The sequence below is a fragment of the Stomoxys calcitrans genome, chromosome 2, assembly GCF_963082655.1.
Source record: "Stomoxys calcitrans chromosome 2, idStoCalc2.1, whole genome shotgun sequence".
Classification (NCBI taxonomy): domain Eukaryota; kingdom Metazoa; phylum Arthropoda; class Insecta; order Diptera; family Muscidae; genus Stomoxys; species Stomoxys calcitrans.
This window is the reverse complement of record NC_081553.1, coordinates 237,292,071-237,317,970: the sequence shown is the minus strand read 5'-3', so window position 1 is coordinate 237,317,970 and position 25,900 is coordinate 237,292,071. Positions and strand designations below refer to the sequence as shown.

The window sequence follows — 25,900 nt, the reverse complement described above, 5'->3', positions numbered from 1 at the left end:
GCCGGGTTATTTGAGAGCTATATCAGGATATACAGCGATTTCAACTTTGGACGTCGTAACAGAACACTACATGCAAAATGCAAAATTTCAACACAATCGAATAACAATTGCAGCTTCAAGGGGCTAAATATGTCAAATCGGGATATTGGTTTATATGGGAGCTATATCCAAATCTGAAACGATATGGCCAATTTTCAATCCCCAACGAACTACATAAATAAGATGTATCTGTGTAAATTTTCAAGCGGCAAACTTTATGCTTTCGACCGCTATCGGGATTTCGACAGACAGACGGGCGGACTTGGCTATATCGACTTAAAATATCTAGACGAACAAGATTATATATACTTTATGGGGTCGCAGATAAATATTTCGAGGTGTTACAAACGGAATGACTAGGTTAGTATACCCCCCATCTTATGGTGGTGGGTATAGAAAGGGGATGGGATGGTTTTGATATAAAAATGTGTCAATTTTGCATTATATATTCTTCTTAATACCTCCCCTCTATGAAAATACAAAGAAATGATTTTATTTTGATGACAAAAGTCCACAAAGACTTGTAGGATATAGAAAATTATTTAGAAAATTTTGGAAATTTTTGACAAAAAGTCAAAACGTCTACTTTTTGCAAAAGAGTTTTGATAAAATCGAAAAGTCAATTTTCGTCCCAAAGCCTAGTACTGACTTCATTCACAGCGAAAATTCCTGCTAAATTATTGCAAAATCCGCTCTCTTTTCTTTATCAGAACACATGGCAAAACAATTAAAGGTGGTCTCATTTGTACAACAACCACAAACCGCCATCTTGCCATCAAGCTGATAGACGTTTAGCCAACACACGCAAAGAAGATAGCAACAAAGAGAATGCAAACAAAAATCTGTCATCTTAATACTGTCAAATCTGGCCAGCTGTTTGCGTGAGACTACCTTTTTAAATCAGCCTTGGTCAGAACACAAAGAAAAGTCAAACAACAACAAAGACAACAGTATTAAAGCTGAGTTGAATCGGTCCATTTCGTGAGCCTTTAAATACGTTTGCAATTAAAATTGTGCGAAATTTATCCTGATGCAGCGACATCTTGCTACTATTTTGCTCATAGAACCACTTGTACGGAATGTGTTCGCATTATCTTCGTCACAATTTTTTTAAAGTGCGTTTTGACAGTTGTTCGTATGAAGTCAGCACTAGGCTTAACTTGGGATCCCTATGCTGCGCGCATGGTAAAACAATTCAAAGTGGTACCATTTGTACAACAACCACAAATGGTGCAATCCGCCACCAACCTGATCGTCGTTTTGCCAATACACGCAAACGAATTCGTGTGTGTGTATATGTATATGCATGAGCGGAGAATATGCGAGAAAGAAGATAACAACAAAGAGAATGCAAACAAAAATCTGACATCTTAACAGCTGCTCGCGGGAGACGACCTCTTTAAATCCGCTTTGCGCTGCGCGAGGTATGTAACTCTACCTTTATGGTTCTCTTGTGTTGTCTCAAGATATATTAATTTGTAGGTAGTGACATATGACCAACAACAAAATATTGAGTGCACTATCTGCGAAAATCAGTGATTAGGGCAACCCTGATTTTGTGTATGTTACTACTTCGCGCCATTTTTTGTTGTTTGTGTGTGTTATGGTTCTTAACTATAATACTTACGCACTACCAAGATTTCTTGACAGATAGTGCACCCGCTAGAAAAAATTGTACTCAGCTGTTAACGATACACTGTTAATTATGTCATGGTTTGTCTTATGCAGCAATTCCGGTTGGCGGAGATATGACATGGTCATAGTTGAATTAACAAGGTTGGCTCACTTGCCCAACAGCAACTATACAGCCCTGTGATGATAATGGCGCAAATTCCCACTCACTTGTCCAGCTGATGGAATTGTCCAACTCCAGAGTTGTTTCCAAATCCCACTAGAACGTCAAATGCCTGGTTTGGATCAGGATGCACTAATAAGGTGAAGTCATGCGAACAGCTGAGTACAATTTTTATACTTTTGTTTTTAATTTTGCAGTAAATCTAAATGTCAAAGGCTTGATATCACAGCTGTGATATTTTTCTAAAATCTTGAAAGGATGTTCTATTTGATCGGATATACTATACATAAGCAACAAAAAAGTGTTATAATGATGAAAATATAAATATAAAACGCATTTGTAGAAGGTAAGTTGTAAACAAAGAAAATTTCTAAACCCACTTTGACATTTCAATTTATGGGATTTGCCATTCAAGGTAGATTCGTTGGGGGTAGATTTTTGTTGTTGTGCTAATGACCCTACATCTTACTTGTACCATGGGTTTGGATCAAGGCGGATTTAAAAAGGTGGTCTCACGCGAACAGCTGTTAAAAGCCGACCGGTTTTGACGGTATTAGATATCAGATTTTTGTTTGCATTCTCTTTGTTGTTATCTTCTTTTTCGCATATTATCCGCTCATGCACGCACACCTATACATACACGCATACAAATTTGTTTACGTGTGTTAGCAAAACGACGATCAGCTTGATGGCAAGATAGCGGATTGAACCATTTGATTTGTGGTTGTTGTACAGATGAGACCACTTTTAATTGTTTCGCCATGGGTTTAGATTTTAAAATGTATTCACATTTTGTTCTTTTTTCACATTTTAATTGTTTTAATTTATAATTTACACGTTTTTAAAAAATCTTTTAATCTTGCAGCTGCAACACATGATACAAATAAAATAAAAACTAGAATGTCAGTTAGGAAGTGTCCAGAAAGCCTAGTGAGAATTCACGCCACCATCACCACAGGGTTGTATATTTACTTTCGTTGTTGTTGGGCAAGTGAGCCAATCTTGTAAATTCAACCATATTCCCACTATGCTGTCAAGTTTCTGGACACTTCCTAATTGCCATTCTAGTTTTTATTTGCATTATCATGTGTACCAGCCACAAGATCAAAAGCGCTTTGATTAAAAACGTGTGAATTATAAATTAAAACAATTAAAATGTGAAAAAAGGAACAAAATTTAGAATCAAATAAGCATTTTGCGTACTAGTGGGATTTGGAAACATCTCTGAAGTTGGACAATTCTATCAGCTGGCCAAGTGCGCCAACTTTCTTAAGTCAACCATGGGATAGCAGCTGTGCTGATGGAACTGCAAATGTCAGAACAATTTTGAATTCGCCTTATATAAACCTAACGTACAAGTAAATTCAAAATTAAAAGTTTATAAATTTAGTTTTTGTAATTGCTGCTGTGCTGGTTGTTAATACTGCTTCTTTATGTGGTCAATGAGATTCGAAATTCCTGCAGGTTAAGACACCTTTCTTAAGCCAGAGCGGCAGTACCACCGTATCCAGGACAGTTCCCCTGAACACACCGAGTTCCTTTGTGGAGTTTATACCAAGCCCATTAGCCATCTCCAATATAGACAGCATCATATATACACCCTGAAACATGTCTGTAATAGTATAAGATCAGCCACCCACCCATCAAGATAACGCCATCGTAGTAGGCACCACCTTTCGCCCTCTGCTCTTCAAAACATCTGCATCCCTTGATAGGCAAGAGCCACAAAGTAGGAGTTCTTCTAGTCATAAAATTCCTATTTGAGTCCTTTGGTGCCCTTCCCTTCAACATCATTTAGAGAGATGATTTCTCTTGTGCACCGGAGATTCATGTAAGATTATTTTATTCGTGCACGTGGGAGGTATCGGCTATACCTCTACCCGATCCTCATGATTTAAAGCCGACTGATGCATTGCTTATTCCTGTGTGGCCATTTCTACATGTTGTTTATGTTATTGTCATCTTGAATATGACAATGGGTTAAGTCTTTGAGAACTGACGATTATTTAGTACATATATAAATTTTTTTTAATTAATTGAAACGTAAAATTAAATAAACATCTTGTTCTGATTAGTTGAAGCAAAATTGCCGAAAATTTGAAATGTCACGGCGAATCGAATTTTATTCGCCTTGTTTACAAATTTTGACATTGAGTTCCCAAAAAGATGCTTTGTTGCAGCAATTCGCCGATGCGGCCACCTTTTAAATATGCCTTGAAAATTCCTTTGGTGCCCGGTAGTAAATGTCAAAAACCTAAGAACTTGTATATCAATTGAGAGCGTCAGTTGTTTAGTTGTTATTTTTTAAGAAGAAAGATTTGATTTGTTGTTTTGTGTTGGTCGTCGTCGGTGACTGTTGGTTTTTCAAAGGTGATAATAAATAGAAAAAGAAAAATAAAAAATCATAACAAACTGTTAATTCGGCTCTAAAGTAACAAAAAAACCTTTTTCGATAACAAAACTTAAGGAAGAAAAAAAAAAAGAATCTGTCGCCTACATTGTTTTCAGGAAATAAGGAAATATTCTCTAATTTTATATTTAAGTTCAAGGTGCAGAAAACATTAAAATAAAGAAAAATGTGGTTTTGTTCATAGTTAGACAAGTTACTCTCTACAAATTCATTGGCGGTTGAATGGGTAACGCATTAAATTCACGCACCAGCTGAAAAATTTCGTTGACCTTTATTTGACATTACGAATATTTTTATTGTGAGATACAAACTGAAGAAACGAAATTTCAAGCTCTTAACGATGTTGGGTGTGTGTTTGTGTATGTTTGAGTGAATGTATGGGACGAAGTGCGGTGGTGGCAAAGAAGCGGGAGATGAATTTTCTTCCTGAATCGGGGGCGGTGAAAGTCAAGGTAACATAATTAATTGCTCAAATTTGTTTACAAATATCGCCTCCTAATATGTAACGGCTTCTGTGGAGGAAAGCTGAAAACAAAACGAAAAAGCAACAACAAATTGCAAATAAGAGAGCGGACCCCCACACATCAAACGGCAACATCCTTCGTTTGTTCGCCAGCTATATGCAGAATTTTTTTTTTGGATCTGGACTAGGATTAACAGTAATGCGTACTGATTGATCTTTGTGTGTAGTTTTATCAGAAAAACGTCATAGTGCGAATGTTTAAATATTTGTTGTCTATTTTTTTCCACTCTCCCTCTCTTTGCTAATACATATGCCGGTAGTTATTCTCTTATTGAATTGGCAAGAAAAAAATACGTCGCCCAAGAATACACACAATGTTATCGTCAATCGACAGGCGATTTTATTTGTAAATACCAACCACCATCACAGTATGAGAGGTATACTAATCTCGTCACCCCGTTTGCAAAATGCCATGCGGTTACAATTTTACACAGATACCGAAAAAATTAAGATGTACATAAGTCATGTATTAACCGAACAATCGATTTGAATTTTATTCTATTAGAAAAAAAATTATATGTTCATTCAATGAAATAAATTTACGTACACATCGTTTATTCGACAAAAAAAAAACCAGTTCAAAATACTCATGATGCAAAATTTCTCAATATGACTCCTTCTATGTTGCTGAATCACATACTCAGCTAGCTAATAGGTATAACTAAGGTTAAGATATCACTCTTATTTGCGCCCTTATATCTGCAAATGCAACATTCCACTAAGGAACAGGGGAAAACTTCTCACATATCAATTTTGAATCATTATATGGCACTTGACATTGTCCGTAACTAGTATAGTAGACAGAAAGAAAAATGTTCATTTTATTGATGATTTTGTCATAACATTTATGAAAAATATTTATGGAAATCAAACACATAGTTTATGAAAAGTTGTCATAACATTTATAAAAAGCTTTCATAACATATATGAGTTATAAAATGTTTACATCTATTAAAAAGAAGTAAAAAGGTGTTAAGTTCGGCCGGGCCGAACTTTGGATACCCACCACCTCGGGTATATATGTAAAACACGTTTCGTCAAAATTCGATGAAAAATGCATACCTTATGCCCCATAGCAGCTATGTCCATATATGTTCCAAATACTAGAAAGTACAAATCATTGTTCAATAAACCGATCTGAACCATATATGACACAGATGTCGAAAAGCCTAACATAAGTCACAGTGTCAAATTTCAGTGAAATCGGATTATAAATGCGCCTTTTATGTGGCCAAGACTATATGGCAGCTAAATCCAAATCTGCACCGCTTTGGGCCAAGTTGCAGAAAAAACTCGAAGAGCCTAATATAACTAAAATTTCGATGAAATCGGATTATAAATGCGCCTTTTTTGGCCCCCAAAACCTTAAATCGAGATATCGGTCTATATGACAGCTATATCCAAATCTAAGCCAAATTGAAAAAGAACGTCAAAGGTCCCAGCATAACTCACTGTCCGAAATTTTGGCGATATCGGACAATCAATGTGCCTTTTATTGAACCAAAACCTTAAATCTAGAGATCGATCTATATGGCAGCTTTATTTAAATCTGGACCGATCTGAGCCAAATTAAAGAAGAATGTCGAAGGTCGTAACACTACTCACTGTCCCTAATTTTCGAGACATCGGATAATAAATGCGCCTTTTATGGTCCCAAAATTTAAAATCGAGAGATCGGTCTATATGGCAGCTATATCCAAATCTGAACCGATCTGAGCCAAATTGAGAAAAGATGTCGAGTGGCCTAACATAACCCTTTGTCCCAAATTTCAGCAAAATCGGATAATTAATGTGGCTTTTAGGGGCCTTAGACCCTAAATTCGCGGATCGGTCTATATGGCAGCTATATCGAAATCTGGACCCATCTGGGCCAAATTGAGGAAGGATGTCGGTTGGCCTAAGATAATTCTCTGTCCTAAATTTCAGCAAAATCGGATAATAAATGTGGTTTTCAAGGGCCTTAGACCCGATCTGGGCCAAATTGAGGAAGGATGTCGAGTGGCCTAACATAACTCTCTGTCCCAAATTTCAGCAAAATCGGATAATAAATGTGGCTTTTATGGCTATATGAAGATATAGTCGGATATAGCCCATCTTCGAAATTAACCTTCTTATGGACAAAAAAAAATCTGTGCAAAATTTCAGCTCAATATCTCTATTTTTAAAGACTGTAACGTGATTTCAACAGACAGACGGACAGACGGACGGACATGGCTAGATCGTCTTAGATTTTTACGCTGATCAAGAATATATATACTTTATAGGGTCAGAAATGGATACTTCGATGTGTTGCAAACGGAATGACAAAATGAATATACCCCCATCCTTCGGTGGTGGGTATAAAAATACTAAAAGATTGGATATTTAGTTTAATTTATTGATATAAAATTTATAGATATATCTATGTAATGTGTTGTTGTATTCACACTTGCATGTGTAAGGGGGTAACGATTAATGGCCAGCCTCTGGGAAGTCCGGATCGTTACGACACATGAAACCGATGCTGTACACGAACTCAAGTGTTCCACAGTGGAAAAAAATATTGCTTCACGGTTATCTTTTTCTATTAATGGCTTCACTTTGCAAATTTGTACTAAGTTCTTACGCTTCAATTCCTCGTGCAGGCGATAGTCAGTTCGGGATGATCCTAAAAATGTAAAGATGAGTTCGTTTATGGAATTCTAATGAAATATCGCATATCCTCATGTTGGAAAACTTTGTTTTTGGAACAAAAAACACTATATTATCGGCTGTAATTACTTTTTACATTTTTTACTTCACTGCAAAGTTAAAAACACCCAATACCTTCAAGATTTTACCTAGAAATAATGACGCAGAGATCTAACTGTGCATATTGTAGTGTTGCGCATTGTTGTAATGTAAAACACGCATATAGGTGTACGTGTGTGTGTTTTTTTCATTATTTCTTTTGCACACAACAAAAACATGTGAGTAAAAATGGACAACAAACGGGAAATAGTGGCAAAATGCTAAATCTCTTCCAAGCACACATTAAGTAGTTCACTTGAACTTGTCTTGGGAAATTCCTCCATCAAATCTTCATAAATGAGCAATTTTCATTGTATACCTACGTGGACATATTTCAAAATCATATTTTTATATTTATGATAAAAGTTATTTTCTTTCATTAAGAATTTTCATAATATTTATGACTTTTTCATTAATATAATAAAACTTTTCATACTATTTATGAACAAAAGGTTATTAACCCCGATCATTACATTTATGAAGGAAAATTCTCTCTGTGTAGATTACACAAGATGACCTTATATGTTATCTCCAGCGAAGGACGCTCCATTTTGGTCACAGTGTCCCAAATTCCACAAATTTCGGCTGTTAAGTTGCCGCTACATGTTCACGAATATAGAGCCGGTTTTGTACCACGTCAAAAACTTTTTCTTTTAAAAACAACAAAAAATTGTTTGGAGTTGGCTACACAACACTTGCGAGTTATAGACATCATGTTAAGAAAATGTCGGCTTCTGCGATGGTTGAAAATAGATATTTTTTGAGTCGGATGGTCCAATAAAATGTGAGAACAACTAATGAAGCTTTGAAAGGAAAAAATATTATTTCACAGTTAAACCTTGACATTATCTTCATATGGTTTGGGAGTGCCCTGGCTTTGAATGACTAGTTTTCATAGTGGGAAAAATGGATAAAGATATTTATGTAAACCTTATTGACTTATCCGGCAATAATTTGGAACCAAACGTGGCATAATCCAAGCAAATTTTATTTTTAATCAACCGTTGAACTAAAAAATACGCCTCAAAGAGGTCGAGAATGGTAATAAAGTGATTGTTAAGAGCTTTTTTTACCCGTAAAAGCAAATGGATTGAATCCAATAGGCGAAATCGAGGAATAACTTAAAAAAGTATACAAAAACACAAGATTTCATTTAAAGAATGTCTAAAAAATACTTTATAAGAAGAGTGATCCTATACAAGGAAAATGGACACCCAAAATCCGGTTAAAAGCGTTAATGGACGATTGGGAGCAATTGCCACATCTAAAGAAGGAACCACGAATTAAAATTTTCAAAAAAATAATATGTGCTTCTTAATATACGTAAACTTTCTTAATATGAATTTCCCATCATTTTTAGGTTTTTCACACTGTATATGTGCCTACTCATCATGAAATAATTGAAATGAAATGAAAAAAAAAACCGGATACATATGTAATGATCTATATTCCATTGAAGTCTAGTGCCAAAAAAAATTTTATATCTACATATATGTTAACGGTAGACGTGAAGCTGTTTTATTTGCTAGACACGTTTTAAATACAAATTTGCACATGAACATTCCACTAAGGAACTGGGGCAAATGTGCACGAAAACTTTATTGATTGACTTTATGTTTCATGTTGAACCATATAATTAATTTGATTCTACCATGGTATGAATGCATGTCGAAAATATCTATTAATACGGCGTTGGTTTAAGTATTTCCTCTCCCCTTCTTTCATTTATTAAACAATTGTTATATTCCTAAAAGTCAAACTGGTTTTGCATTCTAAGTATTTCTAGCATGATTAGATACTTACCGAACATATAGATAAGAACAAGTTGCTTGATTATTTCGTTTACGTGAGGGTACGTAGGCTGCTACTTATATATCGCAAATAAACGACACACGTCATCTGTTTAACTGCCCAGCCTAACCCACTCGACTCAGACCCAGATCCCTCTGGACTATGACTCATAACTAAGAGCTGAGCTGTTAACAAAATCATGTGGACATTTTCAATATCCTAGTTTCGTGAGCGAGCGTCACTTCCTTCACTTACGCACATATTTTTAATCACGTTCGCGTAGAATCACGTGATAGGAATTTGATTGAAAATGGCCTTATAAACAGCTACCGAGTGAGTACTATCCATTCTGGTGATTCTGGCTGATGGACATTGACGCTTATGTGTTGGAGGTGTGTCTTGTTTCCAATCGGGGACCAAATGACACCTTGTTAACCTGTCTAGACAGCCCAATCTGGACAAACCATACCCAAGTCGTGATGTTCCCATTGAACTGAAACTTAACAACAAACAATTGATACAACCATAACAGTCAGTGTTCTATCGTTACTTTCATGGTGTGTGTTCCACGGATACACCTTCTTATTACTGACATAAGAATGTTCGTGGGTAACACATATCAATAAAATTTCGATTTTAGGGGAATTCAATTACCTTTTGAGTGTCCCTCCTTAAGCCAGGAAGAAAGAAAAATTTTATTTAATCAGAACGGCCTCCATAGATGGCAAAAAATCGCAAACGAACGACATTGCGGGAAATGGGCGATAGTCTTCAGCGATCATTTGTTTCTTTTTTGGCAGTCTGATAAATTTTGTTTTGTTTGTCAGTTGGCAATAGTCCCAAATGGGAATGTTATATTGGTTGAAAGCATAGCCCCTCAGTGCTTTGCCGTTTATATAAACGGAACTGCTGTTCGATTAGTTAAAATGATGGTTCACCACGGGAATTACCGCCAATGTGCCAAAAAATGCAAGCACAACATACACTTGTCAGCACATTGGGGAATCAAATTTAATTCTTTTTGTCGTTTGCACCAGAATTGGTTAAGATATAGGAAGACTACAATAGTTTATTGCAGAATAACTTCTAATAGAGACAATTTCTCACATTTTTTAAAAGTATGTTCGTTGGTAGTTTAGTGTTTTTTTTTTAAGATCTGGTCGCGTTTTTATGTAAATTCAAAAGTTATTATTGTGGTGACTTGTTTCGGATATTCCTCGTCTACATGCCTGCCGCATGTAAACGAGGAATATCCGAAACTGCATGGTCTTACTACTACTACTACTAAATTTGCCATGATCACTCCATTAAGGAACAGGGAATACATCTCTCACGTCAATGAGTGCAGACCGATTAATGTTTAAGCTCAATGATTGGGGGCCTACTCATTGCCGAGTCCGAACGGCGTGCCGCATAGCAACACCAGTTTCAACAAGGCAAGATATCTCACACATGTCGCCAACGTTAGTAAGGGGGAAAACAACCGCTGAAAAATTGTATGATATTCATGCCGGAATTTGAACCCAGGCATTCGGTATCACAGTCGAATATGCTAAACTCTGCGCCGCGGTCGAGGAAACATGGTAGCGCCATGTTGCTTCTGCCTAATGTTAGTTTGGCTAAAACTCTACTCTAGTTTGAGCACATCAGAAATCAGACCATTTTTTGCTTGGTGGCTATTCCTATACTAATACTGGCAACGCCGATCGGATTCGGCACATTAGGAACTTCCATACCATAGAGCCGCTGTTCCTTAATGGAAGGTTCATGGGAAAATTTATTATAACTTTATATCAATATATCGATGTTTGTATCACTGTGGCACCGTGGCTTATCCAATGGTAAAGGCTACAAAAATAATGATTCGCAACAGAGAAAAGAAGTAACAGTGCAGGTGCAGCAAGGAGAATAAATGAAATAAAGTAATTGATACGGTATTAAGAATTCGTCGTCAGTGGATCGTGAATGGACAACATTCTTATCATAATTTGTTTCATTTTGCGGGTTTAACATGGCGATGAGAATATTTTCATTTCATAACTTTTAACAAATATTGGTATTTCCGCCGATCAATGAGTGAATATCGTTCGTACCAAGGGCGTTATAATTCAAAAGTTCAAAAGTTAGTTGCAAAGTTTCATCCAACGCCCAATTGGTATAATTTTTCGAGAGACTCAGTACTATTTATACAACGGCCAGCAAGTCATTTACAATAGCTAAATCATCATAAACCACCCCAATGTTCTTTATATTCGATTTAGAATTGTGGTAGTTTTGCGACTTCGTTGATAGTGAATTATATGTCATAGGCTATGCGATGGACCTTCTAATGTGATTTGTGTCAAAGAGGATTTGTACAATATATTTGCATAGTCTTTGGCTATGGAACTGGTAAAGGGCTGGTGCCCGTTTATGAAATGCGACAGGGCGTTTTTTCATATTTCATATTTGAATTGTCTCGCCTCGGCACCTGCTTGCCGGCCTAATCAACATTCATGCTCGAATGGATTTCTTTATCATCGCCACGATCTTCAACAAAAATAGTTTTGCGAAAAAGTTTCATGATTCCCGTTCGCAATGTTGGTGGGCCAGTAGTGGTAATAGTTGAGAGGTAGCGCCATGTTTCGGCGGCAATTGTCATTCCGATTGGAGGATAGTGATCACGATGTTTATGGAATAAGGGTGTCTAAATAGGCTGGTATTGAGTTGTTGAAATTTGTACTCATTTGGCTTTGCCTCTTTACAGATGAATCGTCGTTTTTCTCGTGTTGAGTCCGGGGTGGATCTTAAGGATTACTTCGATCGCGGAGATATTGCCTCCCGCGAGAACCGCTGGACTTTCGAGATTGCCTGGGAGGTGGCTAATAAAGTTGGAGGCATCTACACGGTAATACGATCGAAGGCGTATGTGTCGACAGAAGAAATGGGCGAGCAATTGTGTCTCATGGGCCCATACAAAGAACACTGTGCCCGCACGGAAATGGAAGAAATGGAATTTCCTCGAGGCAATCCGCTTTTGGATGCCGTCAATAATTTACGTTCCAGGGGCTATAAAGTGCACACAGGCCGTTGGTTGGTAGATGGTAATCCCCAGCTCATCTTATTCGATATTGGATCGGGTGCTTGGAAACTTGATCAATTCAGATCAGAGCTCTGGGACAAATGTCACGTCGGTAGGTTTAACAAATTTCATTGGGAAGACATTGTAAATTAAATGCAAGCAACAAATGTTCTCTTACAGGGGTGCCTCATCTCGACATTGAAACAAATGATGCAATAATTTTAGGATATATGATTGCCGAGTTTTTGGAAGAGGTATTTTCCTTTGGTGAACTTTGAACAATGCAACTAAATGCTTTGCCATTTCAGTTTCGGAGGTGCGCCACAGAATACTCACAGGCTAACGACTTGCAAGCGCCACGGATTGTGGCTCATTTTCATGAGTGGCAGGCTGGAGTAGGTCTAGTCGCTTTGAGAACTCGGCATGTGGAAATAGCAACTGTATTCACAACACATGCCACATTGCTGGGACGCTACTTGTGTGCTGGCAACACGGACTTCTACAATAACCTGGACAAGTTCGCCGTAGACGAGGAGGCGGGCAAAAGACAAATTTACCATCGCTATTGTATTGAACGCGCAGCTACTCACTTGGCTCATGTTTTCACTACCGTTTCCGAGATCACGGGCTACGAAGCGGAGCACTTGCTGAAGCGCAAACCCGACATTATAACACCAAATGGACTGAATGTAAAAAAATTCTCGGCCATACATGAATTCCAAAATTTGCATGCGATGGCCAAGGAGAAAATCAACGAATTCGTTAGAGGACACTTCTATGGGTAGGTGCAAATGCTAAGAAGTAAAAAGGCTGTTCATCAAAGTGTACATCTTTTTAGGCACATGGACTTCGATTTAGACAAAACCTTGTACTTCTTCATTGCTGGTCGTTACGAATTTGGTAACAAAGGCGCAGACATATTTATCGAGTCCCTGGCCCGTTTGAATGCACAGTTAAAGCATGAGAAACCGGATACAACCGTTGTGGCTTTCATGATTTTCCCCACGAAGACAAACAATTTCAACGTTGATTCTTTACGAGGTCATGCCGTTGTCAAGCAGTTGCGCGACACCATCAATGGCGTGCAACAAGGTATTGGTAAACGTCTATTCGATTCTTGCCTTAAGGGGAACATACCAGCGCCCGACGAGTTGCTCACTAAGGATGATTTGGTCAAAATTAAGAGGTGTATGTATGCCTTGCAAAGGGACTCAATGCCACCGGTTACTACGCATAACATTGTAAGTCCTTGAAGGAAACAATATCTGAATGTCCAATCCAAAATTTGTATTCTGTTGGTGTGTGTGTGTGTGTGTGTGTATATAGGTTGACGATTGGAATGATCCCGTCTTGGGAGCAATTAGACGCTGTCAACTATTCAACACCGTTCACGATCGTGTCAAAATGGTATTCCATCCAGAATTTCTAACATCGACGAATCCCCTATTCGGCATCGACTACGAGGAGTTCGTGCGCGGTTGTCACTTAGGTGTATTCCCCTCGTACTACGAGCCTTGGGGATACACACCGGCCGAATGTACTGTCATGGGTATACCCAGCGTTACAACAAACCTCTCCGGTTTTGGTTGTTTCATGGAAGAGCACATAAGCGACCCCAAATCCTATGGCATTTACATTGTGGATCGTAGGTACATTGGTTTGGAAAACAGTATCCAGCAATTGGCCAACTATATGATGGACTTCTCCAGATTAAACAGAAGACAGAGAATTATACAGCGTAATAGAACAGAACGTTTGAGCGACCTACTCGATTGGAGAACTCTAGGCATTGTAAGTATAAACAAGTAAAAATGGGCTTAGTTTGACTGAGTCAGAAATTTGCGCAGCCACCACTATGGTTTCTGCGAGAAATGTGCGCAAATTAACTGTGGATTATTTTGAACAAATCAAATAGGCCAAAAAATTACACTGCTAGAGGGGGCCGCCAGAAGTTAGATCGAGGGTACCTTTCTTTCCATCTGGACCCAATATGCAAAATATGAGACACGACGACCTTAGTTTGGTTGGGTACTTTCTAAGAGCTGCCGTTGAGGATTCATAAACAAAGTACACATTAATATGAAGTTTGTCGAAAAAGCGTAAACCGTACCCTGTACCGCTACTGTGACCGTGTACGGATCGACTCAGAGATTTCTCTTGATTTGGTTAAGCCATGTCATTTTTTAAACCAATCAAAATCAATGTAACTTTTTGCCCAAGAAGAGACTATGAATTTTGGTGAATATTGATTTAGATTTGGATTTAGCGCTCATATATTGATGAAAATCAGCAGAACCTAAAAATATTCGATATCAAATGTTGTGCTAATCGGTTGAAAATCAGGCTATATATCTATTTTTTTTAAGGGCCTAGTTGAATGTGGCAGCATGCCATACACATAAACTAACCAACAACAAGCCATCACAACTGAATACTACACTCATATATGCATGGAGCCAATCCCAAGAGCGGCATCATATGCAATAACAGCGACACGAAGGTAGTAGCATGCCGTCAAGCGTGACGAGTTAAAAATCACTAATTTACATAATTTTAGAAAGTCAACAAAAGTGGCTTTGAATCTCTGTTTGTGTTTCTGTAAACACTTTCAGTGATGTTGTTTTTTTACGGCTATTTGCAGTACCATGAAAATCCTTAATTACAAAATAGGGATACGAATTTCATTCAAAGTTGAAAGTACTGTATCAACTTTGAACATCGTGTCGGATCGGGTTAACGTTAACGGAGCGCCATAATATTTCGTATTTAGCCTTTAGCAAAAGAGGAAAACACTAATATTGGGGCTACATATATTTAGGCGAGGCGTCTATCAGGTGCTCAAGGGGTATATGGGGCTATATCTATGTTGAAATCAATCTGAGATCTACTTGGTATGGATATTGGATGTCAAAAGTGCACCTTTTATACCAAATTTCAGCAAAATATGTCCCAAACAGGAGCTCAATAAGACCAAGGAGGAGAAGTTTATACAGCGGACCTATCTGAAAAGCATCTCTGTTTGTGTTGTAGGTCATTAGTAGTGTGGATGTTGAATAGCATAAGGGCACCTCCAGGGATACAACAAGTCCACTCTGGGGCCAGATCTGGTGGCTATATATGAGCCAATCTGGCTTTATTTGATGTAGGTATTGGAAGTTAAAAGTTCAAATTTAAGCCAAATTGGGGCCTGTAAGGGCTCAAGATTTCAAACTGGACGATCAGATTATTCGGGACGATATCTATTATGGAGCTATGTGAAATGTGTGTTAAGAAAAATAGTATTTACCCAAAATGCGATAACATTAAAAATGTCAAAAGGCCGCAGAAGTGAAATCTGGGGATTGATGTATATTGGCTTTATATCTATTTATTGACCTATCTGGATAATATTTGAAGTGAGTGTGTGAGGTCATAAATGTAGTTCCCATACTACATTTGAGCCAAATCGATTGAAAACTGGGGAACAATTGTAATAGGAAGATTGGTTTTGTTTTTGTTGTAGCCACATACTTGCATGTGGATGTAGCGATCCTTGGCAACCTCCCTTTGTGGAGCAAGCTTGTTTCGGTGCATAGAACCAATTGCTAGGGGAACGCATGCATTTTTTGTTTTTGTTTAGATAGAAGCTATAAGACCCATTTACAATCTCCAACATCGTTTATCAACAAGAAGCATTTGTACCAAATTCCAATCATACAGCCGTATTCGTTCGAACGTTAAGGTGATTTGAAACAATTAAAAACATGCTGTGTTCGGGCGGTCCGAATCCTGGAAACCCACCTCCATGGATTCTGCTAAAGATGTACACAAAATTGACTAAGTTAAAGGACATAATATTACTCTGCAAATGCAATTTGCCCAGGGGCAAAATTTCAACCAAATCTACTTACCGGATTGACCCGACGGAGTCCTTCATCAGCAAGGTCTGCTGTCATTTTTTCGTCATGGGAGGGGCATATCCCGGAGTGTCTTCTACGCACGCTTCTGGTTCGAGACGGGATTGAAAAAAACTCCGGACCCTGTTCGGTTTGCCAATTGAATTGCAACGGTCTCCGTGGCAAGATCGACAAGATAGTGAATTTTATGAGTTGGAAGAACATATTGGTTGCAACGATCCATGAGACAAAGCTGACCAACACCTGCAGCTTGCACAGTTGTCACGGATACAATGTGCTACGTAAGGATCGCTCAAGGAATGAAGATGGGAAATTGGCCTTCGTGATACACCATTCCGTGCAATATAGACCCGACTCGCCTGCGTCTGGCGCTAGTGAACCCTACAAGAAGTGCATAGGGATAGCAGTCAGGTCCAGTACTGCCGAGATAGAGTTATACAACGTGTACATACCGGTTGGTAGGTGTGTCCCAATTAATGACCAAGCTTACAACTCCGACATAAGTGGGTTACTCTGGTTCTAGGGGACTTTAATGCGCATCACATTTCACGGCATTCTCATTTAGGTAGCGACCAGCGTGGCATGGATTTGGCAGAGCAGATTGAAGGCTTCACGTTTTGCAAGGTGAATGAGGAATGAGGATAATCTCACTTGGATTACGAGGTGCAGCAGCTCGTTACACATTTCCCATAATTCTCACCATCGAACGACCTCCCGACTTCATAACTTCGGAGCGCCGTACGTTTATCAATCATAAGAAGGCCGATTGGAGAGTACACCAATCGCCGCTCCAGTGAACTACCACCCACCTTGGATGTGCTAGTTGCCGAGAGGAAATTCCGAGACATCATTAGGGCAGCAGCCGCTCGCTATATACTAGTCGGTCGAATACTCCAAGTGCGGCCCAATTTCCAGGCGCAGTCAGTGGTACCCGCTGACGAGCGTGATGAGATTCGTTGTACGGACCCAACTAACCCCAGAATCAGCAAGTTGATTCTGTCATCCCGGTGGACGGGATGACAGGACCTCAGTCACTTTTGGCCGCGCAACCGTGACTGATCCGAAGAGATGCGCCAGGTTGTTTAACCGTCAATTTATTGTGCATCCCGAGAGTGACAGGGCAAGGGGAACATCTGCAGCTTGCACAGTTGTCACGGTTACAATGTGCTACGTAAGGATCGCTCAAGGAATGGAGGTGGGGTATTGGCCTTCGTTATACACCATTCCGTGCAGTATAGACCTATTTCGCCTGCGCTTGACGCTAGTGACCCCTACATGGAATGTATGGGGATAGCAGTCAGGTCTGGTACTGCCGAGATAGAGATATACAACGGTGAATGAGGATGTCCCCACTAGGATTACGAGGAGGTGCAGCAGCTCGCCAGACATCTCAATTGCATCCCCTGATCTCCTGAGTGACGTCTCCTGGCAAGCCGTCATCTCTTTGGGGTCAGACCACCTCCCCATAATTCTCACCATCGACTGACCACCCGACTTCATAACCTCTGAGCGCCGGACGTTTATCAATTATAAGAAGGCCGATTGGACTGGCTTCAGAGAGTATACCAATCGCCGCTTCAGTGAACTGCCACCCCCCTCTGATGTGCTTGTGGCCTATAGGAAATTCCGAGACATCATCAACGCAGCAGCCTCTCGCTTTATACCAGCCGGTCGAATACCCCAAGTGCGACCCAATTTCCCGGCGCAAGCAGTGGTACTCGCAGATGAGCGTGATGGTATTCGTGCTATGGACCCCGCTAACCCCAGAATCAGCGAGCTGAATCTGGAAATAAACAGGGTAGTCAACGAACATAGACGGAATTTGTGGCTGGAACACTTGGAGCAATGTAACTTAAGCACCGGTGCAGGCAATCTGTGGGCCACTGTTAAGTCACTCTCGAACCCCGGTAGACGGGACGACAGGACCTCAGTCACTTTTGGCGAGATAACCGTAACTGATCCGAAGAGATGCGCCAGGTTGTTCAACCGTCAATTTATTGTGCATCCCGAGAGAGACAGGGCAAGGAGGAGAGCCATTCGCCGTATTCGTGGTCTCCGAGCCGATGAACAGCCATCACAATTTACCGTGGGCGAAGTTACGAATGTCATCCGTGGCGCCAACGGAATCTCTACATTGATGCTGAAGAATCTGGATTCACCTGGAGTTGAGTACCTTACCACTGTCCTCAACCTGTCATTGAACACTCTTATAGTTCCCGATGTCTGGAAAATGGGCCGATCTCCCTTCTCTCACCAGTGGCAAAGACGCTTGAGGCATTACACCTCCCGAGCCTCGTAGGAGAATTTCCATTTGCCGAGCATCAACATGGATTTCGGAGACTGCACAGCACAACAACAGCTTTGCATGCCATCACCACACACATTTGCCGTGGCTTCAATCAACCCAGACCATGTGATAGGACGGTCCTCGTGGCACTGGACCTATCGAAGGAATTCGACACGGTCAGCCATGCCAAATTATTTGAGGACATCGCCAACACGTCCCTCCAGCCAGGCCTGAAACGATGGGTCGCGAATTATCTGTGTGGTGGCCAGTCATTTGTGGAATTTAGGGATAAGAAGTCGAAACACCGTAGAGTGAAACAGGGAGATCCCCAAGGTGGGGAGATATCTCCGGCTCTGTTTAACCTCTATCTATCCTCCATTCCACCCCCTCCAGACGGCATAGAGATCGTATCATATGCGGACGATTGTACGATCATGGCATCAGGCCCCCCACCCATTGATGACATCTGCGATAGGTTGAACGTCTACCTCAACGAGCTTGTCTCATATTTCGTTGCAAGAAATCTGAAGATATCCGCCACCAAATCTTTAGCCACACTGTTCACTACAAATACGCGTGAGGTGAATACTGAGCTGACTGTGATGGTCGATGGAGAATATTTGGCGTCACATTTGACAGCTCTTACACTTTCTCCCCACATGCCGCAGCAATCTGCAATAAAGTCAAAAGTAGGAAAAAGGTCCTCAAGTCACTCGCTGGCAGCACTTGGGGTGCAGACAAAGAAACCTTGTTGACCACGTCTGGTCTGTGGTAAATTATGCAGCGCCAGTGTGGTCTCGTCAACTTTGTGACACGCAGTGGAATAATATTCAGATCTGTCAGAATGCCGCCCCCGAACTGCGACGGGCTGTCTCCTCAGTTCTCATGTGGACCACCTCCATCAGGAGACAAAGATCCTACCTGTGCGAAGTCATAACTACATGCTGTCTAAGCAATACCTTTTGGGCTGTTATCGCAGAGACCATCCAAATCATCATCTTGTGTACAGATATCCACCGCCCAGAAGCCTTAAGGTGTGAGAGCGTGAGTTTCAGTACTACAAGGAAGAACATCTAGATCAAGCGACATATCATGCGGGTCTTGACAACATTCATGCAGACACGGTAGCAGATGCGGTAAATAGCTGACGGGTGAACGTAGTCCTTGCAGAACGACCGCCTCCCATTGCACCTAAAGAAATTGACCTCCCCCGGCTAACCAGCTAACCAGTAGTTCTGGATCAATTACGTTCCGGCTCATGCAGCCGCCTCATACAGAGCAAGGATTGATGACGACGTGCAGAATGTAAGTCCTGATTGTGACCAGGGACCACACGATACACGTCACCTGTTTAACTGCGCAGCCAGACCCACTCGACTCAGACCCAGATCCCTATGGATGCACTCCATCTCTGTTTGTTTGTATGTTTGTGTGTTCCTTATGGACTCAGAAACGGCTGAACCGATTTTCTAGAAATTTTCACAGATGGTGCATAATGACCCAGTGGTGAAAATAGGGTATTACATTTTTTGATATCTGATGGGGGGACGGACCCTCCCCCTTACCCTAATTTTCAGAAACCCCAGATTTCGGAGATGGGTGGTGCGATTTAAGCGAAATTTTGTGTGCTCTCATATAGTACAATAAAAATAAAAATTTAGTATCCAAATTTCGGATGGGGTACCTATGGGGGCCGCCCCACCCCAAAACCTACCAAACATATATTTAGACCAATCACGACAATATGGGACTCAAATGAAAGGTATTTAAGATAACAAAACGTATCTTATATCCAATTATCGTTTGGATATCAGATACGCCCAACCCCAAAACACCATATTTACCGACCATGGCAATATGGGACTCAAATGAAAGGTATTTGCGAGTAGAATACGAATCTGATATCCAAATATGGGACTACGTTTCTGGGGATCCACCCCTTTCCCAAAACACCCCCCAAACAGGACTTATTTACTACTGACCATGGGAATATGGGGCTTAAATAAAAGGTATTTGAATGAATAATACGAATCTGATATCCAAATATGGGACCAAGTTTTTTGGGGGCCACTTCTCCCCAAAAACATCCCCCAAAGGGGACAAATTTACGACCATAGCAATATGGGGCTCAAATGAAAGGTCTTTGGGAGTAAAGCACGAATTTGATATCAATATTCGCGAAAAGTGTCTATGGGGCCACCCCACGCCCACAACAACCAAATAGTAAGTATTTTCTGACTATTGCAATATGAGGCACAAATAAGAGGGTTTTTAAAGTGGAACACGAATCCGATATATATTTTCAAGGCCAACTCACTGAGTGGCCGTCCATCCTTCCATCATGTTTGCCGACTATAGAAATATGGGGCTCAAATAAAAGGTATTTGGGAGTAGACCACGTATCTGGTATCAACATTAGTCTAGCGGACGTCCCACCACCATTACAACCCCCAAATAAGACGTATTTGCCGAAATACCAACATTTTATAAAAATTCTCTCTACATTCTCTAAGACATAATTCTATCTGAATTTTCTCTTAATTCTTGTTTTATTACTTTAATTGAAAATTTATCTGTGGAAGGAAAAATTTTTTAAAAATTGTCTTTAAATAAAATATTTTGCTTTTAGTCTTAAAACTTTGCTGTTAGTCTAAAAACTTTTGTTAATTATATATTGGGCTTCCAAAGAATAATTACTAATACTTATTTGAATTATATCATCAAAGAGATGACAAATTTTTTAACTATTTGGAAACAAAATTTTAAAACTGCGAAATGATAATTCTGATAAATTAACCCTTAAAAAATAATTACAGTTGAACCTCGATTATCCGGTTCGTTCGGAACAGAGCTTAGCACAGAAAATCGAAACCACGGTTAATAGAGTTTTTTTTCTTAAATTTCAATATTTAAGTGTTTTTATTGATTTCCATTAATAGCATACCGAGTTCCTATGATTTAAACTAAAACTACTTGTGCTGTTACATTGTCCCAAGATATAGCAGCTGTCCACTAAGTTGTTTTGATATTTAAAGTCTTGCCGAAATAATTGATTTACGATATTTGAAGCTTCGAAATGAGGTTAGCATGTCCTCCTATGACACCGAACGCCTAAGTTCAAATCCCGGCGTGGTGCGGTGTTTTTCCCCATACTAATGCTGGCTACATGTGTGAGGTATCCTACCATGTTAAAACTTCTCCACCAAGTGGTGTCACTATGCGGCACACCGTTCGGACTCGACACGGACCCCTTATCATTGGGCTCAAACGTCAATCGGACTGCACTCATTGATATGAGAGAGGTATCCCCTGTTCCTTAATGGAATGTTCATTAGTAGTAATTCGATGGTAGAAATGTCACTGTAACTTTGTCAGGTACCAGAATCTAGAAGTAAAGCGCTTTGCACTTCTCGCCGAAACCAATATTTTGCAGATTTTTTTTTTTAATTATGGCTTTTCTTGGAGTCACTTGTGGAGGCATATTTTAAAATTGGTTCCTTATTTTTTATTAAAATGCGTAAAGTTTACTTGCCCACATCATATTTTTCTAATAGCAAACCAGCAGACTGTATTTTGTTTTTGGGGGCCTATTTACTCAACTTGAACTCAAAACAAAAAGGGGAATCCCAGGCTTTTACACACGGATTATAGAGGTAGGCACGTTTAATAGAGGGACTATTATTGAAGCACGGATAATCTAGAAAAACCACGCCTAATAAAGGTTCCAAAACCAAATGCACATCATGCCGGCTAATAGAGGCCCCGATAATCGAGGTTCAACTGTATTTCAAATGGAACGATTTCGTTTTTGGTTTCTTGGAATTTCTTAATCGCAATATACCATTTAATGCAATTTATTGTGAAATAGATTATGAAATGTATCAGTAAATAGCAAACAGCGCTGATTCTCGTAAATAATTATTAGTTCTGCAGGCTTTGACCGTAAATTCGAACATAGTGAAATGTTTCTTAAACATTTTCAGAATTTACTTTTTTCCAAGAAAATCTTTTTACAATGAAAAGAGTTTGCGAATAAGGCTTTCCTAAGGTGTTATGTACGACAAACTTCAATAAAAGTTGACGAGGCAACTTCCATGATTTCCCCAAGTAAGGAAATGTGTTAAAGTAGGAAAGATTTTTGTTAAATCCTATGAGTCAGCAGACTTTTTCTATTTTACACATACGTTTGGGCATCTTGGGCTTCTTGTTGAGTGAAAAAGAATTTGCTTTTTGAGAATACAGATAGATATGCCATTAAGTTACTATATGAAAATTATAATTACATATAGAGGGCACAAAATTATTTATTTGTTGGCGAAAAAAATTACAACCACATTAACTCTCTTCGTATTTCTGATTCTTAGCTCTACCACCCAGGGTTGCAAGTATTTTCCCGCCCCTTCTCCCGAATACTTTGTCCCCAAAAATCCCCAAACAATTTTCAAAGACTTTTAATACAAAAAATTAGAATTCATGTCTTGGACAGAAATATTTTCTACTGATGGTCAAACCGACGAAAGATATGTGTCACTTAAAGACACGGATATGAAATAAACTGTTGAAATCATAAAACCAGTTTGAGAGCAAATTAAAATGTGCCCCAAAATTTCATAGAAATTCTGAAGCTGATTCACTATAAAACTAAGATATTCGCAAAGATTCACATTCGCACATTCGAAAGGATTTGAAAGATTAAGATCGACCTATAGATAGTGTGTTGGCAAGCAATACAAAATTTAGCTCTCGCTTTACGACCAAATGTCACAGCACCCAGTAACGACCACAATGTTCAATAAAAATATAAGGTATTCTTAAAAATTTCACAGCAATAGAAGAATTTTTACTATATTTCGATTTTCATACAATGTGGGGTGGACCCTCCAAAATAAAATCCTGACTAAGTCCCTGCTTTATAGTCTTTATTGGGTCGCAGATCAATATTTCGAGATGTTTCTTCAAACGGTCACCACCACCACCACCACCACAACCATCGTATGGTGGCGGTGGTGGAGGGTGTAACAACGAAGTCGATAAGAAAACATGCAATTAATAATGTGGCCAATTCTTTATTCCTTCCATTATAGTATTACAGACAAGCGCGTGTGAAAGCTCTGCAGTCGGTTTACCCAGACTACATCGATGAAAGTTCCTTGTACAGTTCCCGAAGTAACTTGAATTTCTCCCGACCTTTCAGCGAACCACCGAGTCCCTCATCTTCAAGTAAGTCTTTTTTCTAGCAATCGAAAAAAAGTCTCTAGATTCCCCTTTGGTTTTCTTTCTCTAGGACATACCACACCTGCTCCCTCCGTACACGGATCCGACGAAGAAGATTCTGTGGATGAAGAGACCGAACTTAAGGAGTTGGGCATCAAATAGAACAATATTCAGTACCTATTCTACCTGTGTAATCACTTGTTTTCGCCAGCCAGAATTCATGACCCATAATAAATGATCGATCTACGACGACTCAGTTCTTAGACAAAACTTTGGCACCAGTTATGCAATCCTTGACCTTTGCTTTGATGATAAATAAGAAATAAACAGCGTACCTTACCATTAACCTCTAAAACGAACTTATCGGCATGCAACCGCTATAAAAGCCATCGCTGGTACCAACAACAATTTCAAGGGCCAACAATTGGTTATGATGGTAAATTTTGTGCAATATGCAAACTGCCGATAGCCGTTGTTGCTCTGGTTTATTTTATTTTGTGGTAATGGGAGTAGGAAATTTAAAAGATAAGATTACAAAAAACTGTACAATTAAAAAAATATTGCAATGATTTTAAATAAATACAAATGAGTTATCCTCCTTCTTTGTTTGCTTGCTTTTGCTGGCGCTTATTGATGCTGATATCTGCGACTGTATTTGGATCGTGTAAAAGCTTTTCGGCGTCTGCGAACCATGGAGCGAGAAAAATCTTCGGGGTCACCATAGCCGTTAAAGTCATCTTCCACATCCGCCAAGCTATAATTTGGGCTGAGGTCGATGTTCTCCCCACTACCGTCTAAATGCATAGTGCCCTCTGGTTCGAGCCAGCCGTCGGAACCAGAGGGAATACTATTAATAGTACCATCTGGTAGAAGGATTTTTCTGGATACCTCACTCCATCCGCCTGATTCATCAACATCTAAGTTGTCATCGATGATGGGTGGATCGGAATATACGTCTAGCGGAGGACGTCCGCCATACTGTGGCTGGTAATTAAACATGTAGCCGCCGTCAAAATGTGGCGGGCTGTAGTCGCTAAAACAGGAAATGCAGCCGTTGGGAATCCCATTGCGCAATAAGAATACAAAAGGTAGTCTAAGACAATTACTGCAATGTCCAAAACTTTGGCCCTGATTGTTGCATCTTACAAAGGGCCACACTTGACTCGGACCGCATCGGTGTACAGCTCTGCTTGGATAGCTATATGGCACAAATGGCACATTTGGCACATGTGGCATATATGGCACATTTGGCACACGTGGTATATATGGCACATTTGGCACATGGGGCACATGTGACACATGTGGCACATGTGACACATGCGGCACATACTTCACGGTTTGTCGGCACTGTACTTCATCCGACCAATTAGACTCATCCAAATCGTCGCATATATTGACTTTTTTGGCTACCATAACACGACTCTTACACTGTTGGCCGCAAACCCTGTGCCGCTTATGGTGACAACGAGCCGACGTAGAGAACTGTTGTGAATCGCAAATTTTCTTCTGGCTCAAAACTATGCAGCACGGATCTGTGTTATTGAAGCCCAAGCCGTACGGCCCCCCTGTCCTCGAGACACTACTATGGATGGTGTTGTTGTTGCTGACTGTGATATTCCCTTGATTCATATCGATAATGTTGTGGATTTGGTTTGTCAATCGTATCACGTTAGTCGTATTAAGAGGTTTCGCAGGCCTTACTTTGGTATCATTGAGACCCTGTACCACCAGATCTTCCACCATTAGAACTGGACACTTTGGACACTGTTTCAGGCAATCCACCTTGTTTTTAGTACCTGCACACACTTTAGCACATTTCGCGGCATTTTTTTGGCATTCCTCGTACTCTTTGAACGAGGGATTTTCGTAGTTTTGAATTTGAGTGTGAATCACAATTGAACTGCTGGGGATTTTCGTCTCAATTGTTTCGTTTCGACCGTTCACGATTATTTGCTTATTGTCTTCAGCTCCTACCGGTGTTTCCATTACCATGCAAATTAACACCGCTGCTAAAAGTACGCCTAGTTCCTGTAAGAACCCAAGATGTAACGTCTTTAACTCTCATGCAAATCCAGCTGAAAATAGTCGGCCATAGTGTGCCAACTGAAGCGAACC

General features: G+C 39.8%; 2 protein-coding genes and 1 long non-coding RNA gene across 6 annotated transcripts in view; 1 reads left to right on the top strand and 2 right to left on the bottom strand.

Annotated features, from left to right (window-relative positions):
• Positions 1 to 4,096: 4,096 nt before the first annotated feature.
• On the top strand, positions 4,097 to 24,383 carry LOC106087895 (glycogen [starch] synthase). Of its 2 annotated transcripts, none has more exons than XM_013253106.2 (8): positions 4,097 to 4,204; positions 12,074 to 12,500; positions 12,569 to 12,642; positions 12,697 to 13,169; positions 13,227 to 13,629; positions 13,715 to 14,179; positions 23,656 to 23,791; positions 23,856 to 24,383. In XM_013253106.2, exons 2-8 carry the CDS (start codon positions 12,074 to 12,076, stop codon positions 23,945 to 23,947), a joined length of 2,070 nt encoding a protein of 689 aa, XP_013108560.1. In that variant the 5' UTR covers positions 4,097 to 4,204; the 3' UTR covers positions 23,948 to 24,383. The 2 variants fall into 2 exon arrangements, with proteins under 2 accessions (XP_013108560.1, XP_013108551.2); XM_013253097.2 differs by lacking the exon at positions 4,097 to 4,204 and adding an exon at positions 11,914 to 12,009.
• On the bottom strand, positions 4,914 to 5,766 carry LOC106087919 (uncharacterized). The gene is made up of 2 exons (XR_001221359.2): positions 5,315 to 5,766; positions 4,914 to 5,265 (listed from the first exon to the last, which is right to left on the bottom strand). It is a non-coding gene; the product is annotated as an uncharacterized LOC106087919 (long non-coding RNA).
• Positions 24,370 to 25,900, bottom strand: part of LOC106087907 (uncharacterized) — a 42,708-nt gene continuing 41,177 nt past the window's right edge. For 2 of the 3 annotated variants that reach the window (XM_059364103.1, XM_013253117.2), the window contains exon 2: positions 24,370 to 25,813. In XM_059364103.1, the coding sequence (XP_059220086.1) occupies positions 24,413 to 25,777 (1,365 nt within the window). In that variant the 5' untranslated portion in view covers positions 25,778 to 25,813 and the 3' untranslated portion in view covers positions 24,370 to 24,412. Of the gene's footprint in view, positions 25,889 to 25,900 lie in introns of all 3 variants that reach the window. The other variant, XM_013253126.2, reaches the window with a different exon arrangement.

What these genes read in the sequence shown, in the direction of transcription:
- LOC106087895 (XM_013253097.2), top strand. Translation starts at nt 11,947, where the DNA reads ATGTTTCGGCGGCAATTGTCATTCCGATTGGAGGATAGTGATCACGAT. An exon ending in ACGATGTTTATGGAATAAGG is followed by an intron (nt 12,010 to 12,073) that starts GTGTCTAAATAG and finishes GCCTCTTTACAG; the next exon opens with ATGAATCGTCGTTTTTCTCG. An exon ending in ATTGGAGAACTCTAGGCATT is followed by an intron (nt 14,180 to 23,655) that starts GTAAGTATAAAC and finishes CTTCCATTATAG; the next exon opens with TATTACAGACAAGCGCGTGT.